Genomic DNA, 3,841 nt, shown 5'->3' on the forward strand with positions numbered 1-3,841 from the left:
ATATATATATATATATATTATATATATATACACACACACACTTTGTTCTTGTAAGAAATAAACTGTCAACATGGAAATAACTACAATAATTATCTGGTGGTCCTGAGAGAGTAATGTGTGGGCATGCATACATTTTATCATTATCCAATGTCAGCAAACGAGCTCCGAACAAAGTAGATTTCAAAGAAAATGCTTTTAAAGGGATTAAAGAATTCTCAACTAATTTTGGGGGTTTAAATGTCAAAATAAAGTTAAACACTTTGAAAACTAAAGTTACAAAATCCAAACGTCCTTAAACGTATTTCCTGAACAAACAGTGTTTTGAAACAAGTAAAATATCTCCAAGTATGCAGACATAGAAACGTATGGAAAAGACAAAAAGCAGTAAACAATCGTATGACTATATTTGCAGTCAGAGTTAAAAAGTTGCCTGAATGTGTGAGTCATAGTGGTTAAAAGAAACACAATTCTGCACCAATAAATCTTAATAATTTTATTGTCTTTGTTCTCATGATTTTACAAATATGATAATTCTGTAATTCAACTTTAACTGTGCAACACAATGGCATTATGGACTGTCAAAGTCGACGTCCCGAGGCCGGGACATACGTCACTTCAGAAGTTTGTGAATCCTGCAGACCAAAGGCCTTACATGTAAAGATTTTAGTGTCATCCGAGGAGTGTTAATGTAGTCGAGCTCCGTCACAATCCTCGACTCTTATCCCGCCTGCTGTCTGTCCGCAGGATTCACTAGCAGCGTAAAACACAATGATCCACCGATGGAGTTAATGACGGCTACTGTCAGGTCAGAGGGCGTTTCTCCTCAGACGTGGGTTTGAAGTTGGGACAGTCTCTTTGGATGAGGCTGATAGTTCCTAATCAGAGCTGCAGGGCTGCTTGTCTTGAAAAAAATCGGGTGATCTTGCCATGTAATTTTTATTTCTTTTTGCTTTATTCTTTAACTTTGGGACACCGGTACAGATAAGAACAATGGCATGCAAGACTCACATACAGACCCACTTATTTTTTTGTCTTAAATAGAAAATAAATTTTCTGACGTAAGGACAAGCACTGAACCCTGGAAAACACCCAAGCGTAACTATACGAAGAACAAATGACGCATTGTTTATTTTATTTTTTCTTAGTACGGGGGCTTGCAACAGTTAAATCCATTTTAACACAACATCTGGCGTCCCATTGTGGGGACATAATACATCTCAGTTATATTATTTCTTCTTCTACACCTTTTTTTTTTTTTACTACAAATGTATGTGCTTTTGATTTAAAACTCAGGAAAACTTAAAAAAATCTGCATTTTCAACAACAGTCCACTCCACTGCGGCCAGTTTTATTGCAAACGAAGTGATAACCTCTGAACAGCAACACACACTTCAATATGGCACAAGCGTCTTCAGAAATGACCTAAATGTGTCGTCTGCGTGAATATCGAAAACCAAACCACACCACATCCAGAAAATATGAAGACAATAATCAGTTAAGAAGATAAACACCCCCTCCCCGCCTCGATGAAACATGCAGTCTCCCCCCTCCAAGAAAAAAAAAAAAAAAATTAAAACCCTCAAAGTCTGGATCTCATGGAAGAAATTATGTTAAATTGTAACGTCAGATTAGCTTCACCAGTTAAGTTTACACACTATTATTCAAAACAAGAGCCTGCAAGTTTAAAACCTAATATTATCCTCACTTATCTTTTTTTATTAAGTTGAGGGCTGGATGACGATTCCTTCACTCTAGAAATAACACCGGCTCGCAAAGTGAAGCTAACCGCTGAAACTTATTTCCATCTACTTGGCTTCACGTCAAACAAACTGCACAAAATAAGTGGATTTTAAAGCACTCGTGAGGATTCTCGTTAGCTTCCAGATGTCTTGTTTTTAGCTCCAGGACATCTGAAGTGCTCTCGTTTCAAGCTTTGGCACCGTCCCTGAGGTACCCAACAGGAAATCCACCCCCCCACCTACCAGCTCTGAGGATATTGTTGTCTCTGGAGTGTTGAGGAGAAATCTACACATTGAAGGCATTTTCCTCCAGCCCTTGTCTCCGACGCTGCCGTGTGTAAATGTTAGCTGAACCCAAAACGTGTCCAACTACAAATAAATATTGTTTCAAATAAAGGGCAAACAACAGAAAGGGAAAAAAATAATGTTGTGGCTTTACAAAACTCTAAACAAAGCCGTCATGGTCCACTCCTCCTCGGTCAAATAAAGAAAGAAATATTACAAGAGAGGATATATCTAAAGCAGTGGTTGTTTTACAATGGCGACCACATCAGTTCGTCAGGTCCGATAAAACTGTTTCCTCCGTCTCTTCGCTCCGAGGCGATCATGCTCCTTCTGACTGAAGACTTCAACCTCCTCCTCCTCCTCCCACCTCTACCGGACGCTCCTCCCGCTCAGTGGGAGTTCAGTCGGCGTAGTGCATGATGGACTCAACGTAGTTCCCGGGGAAGAGGCCCGTGGTCCCGTTCATCACGCCTTCGTACCAGCCGTCGTCGTTCTTCTTGATCACGTAGATGATGGCGCCCTCCTGGAACGAGAGCTCGTCGTCTTTGTCGCGAGCGTAGTCGTAAATGGCCACCACTGGGGAGAGATCAGGAAGGAACGGGATTAAACACATCTGAACTGTGTAGCTTCCTGTCAGGGTGAAGTAGTGGGGTCCTGATACAAGCAGTACTTGTACCAAATGCCCCTGTACTTGGGGCCGATACCAGTACTGATACTGGTAATCCATTGAATGTGTTACGTTTTACATTTCAAGTGAAAAGTCTGTCAGTTTTATGTTTAAGAAACTTGAAAGAAACCTAATTTATTTTTATTCATTACCATTTTTTTACAACAGTACGCTGTAGATTTGATTTGATTCAGTCAGAGGGGCTGTAGGCTTATACGGAGGAAGAGACTCCTTGTTCTAAATTAAATATATATGTTTTTAAGTCATTGTATAAATGTGTAAGTTCAACCGTCCTAACTCGTTATTGGTGGAATCGGCTGAACTGAAGTACCTGTATCGTATAAAAACTGGTATCAGAACACCCCTTATGTAAAGAGTCTGAAGTTACAAAGATGAAAGACCAAACCAAAGCTTTACTATTGCCTGCTGCTAAAAGGCAAAGGTAGACTGTCTTTATCAGTGTCTGTTCATCTGTAAAACATCTCATCAACACTAAACCGATTGAAACTAATCAAGGGACGTCCAGCTACAGCTGATTAACATTTGGAGTTAACCCGATTCAAGATGGCTGCCAAAACAAATGAACTTAGTGAGCCATAACTCTGTCATCATTTTGGATACTGACAGTAGCTGAGAGTGATCCTGAACACTGAGCAGGACATCTGGTGATATCATGACCAGAGGTGCACATAAGTGGTGTGCAGGTGCGCTTGCGCAATCAAAAAAGGAAAAAGCGCACCAGATGGGACGTCATAAAGCTCCCTTGCGTACCTAAGATTGTACCTGATTGTCTGTCAAAACAACAGCTAGCAGGGCTCTAGAGTGTGACCAGTTTGGTCACAAAGGCAACCTGATTTCTTCAAAAAAATAAAATAGAATCCAGCCGCACTGGTGTGACTGTATCATTCGGTGCGCCAGAGCGGGACCCTGACTTAAGGATTAAATGGATACTGCCTTCAACAAATCAGACGAAGTCCAGAGCTGTTTTGTTCAATCAGAGCAGAGCAGGGCGGGACTTTCAGTGAGAGCAAGTTTGGTTGAAGCAGCGGGCCGGCTCGACTGGAGTAACTGCAGCGATCAGTCCTGACTTCTCCTCTCCTCCTGCTCTTTGCTCCTGAACTACCAGAGACTTTGGTCTGTAAAACCTAAC

At 41.1% G+C, this 3,841-nt stretch overlaps 1 protein-coding gene across 7 annotated transcripts in view; it reads right to left on the reverse strand.

The window, feature by feature from the left end:
• Positions 1-478: 478 nt before the first annotated feature.
• LOC106534233 (abl interactor 2) overlaps positions 479-3,841 on the reverse strand; it is a 35,499-nt gene continuing 32,136 nt past the window's right edge. For all 7 annotated transcript variants that reach the window (XM_014030804.1, XM_014030805.1, XM_014030802.1 and 4 more), the window contains one exon: positions 479-2,600. In XM_014030804.1, the coding sequence (XP_013886258.1) occupies positions 2,425-2,600 (176 nt within the window). In that variant the 3' untranslated portion in view covers positions 479-2,424. The remainder of the gene's footprint in view (positions 2,601-3,841) is intronic.

This window comes from Austrofundulus limnaeus, unplaced genomic scaffold, assembly GCF_001266775.1.
Source record: "Austrofundulus limnaeus strain Quisiro unplaced genomic scaffold, Austrofundulus_limnaeus-1.0 Scaffold1120, whole genome shotgun sequence".
Lineage (NCBI taxonomy): Eukaryota > Metazoa > Chordata > Actinopteri > Cyprinodontiformes > Rivulidae > Austrofundulus > Austrofundulus limnaeus.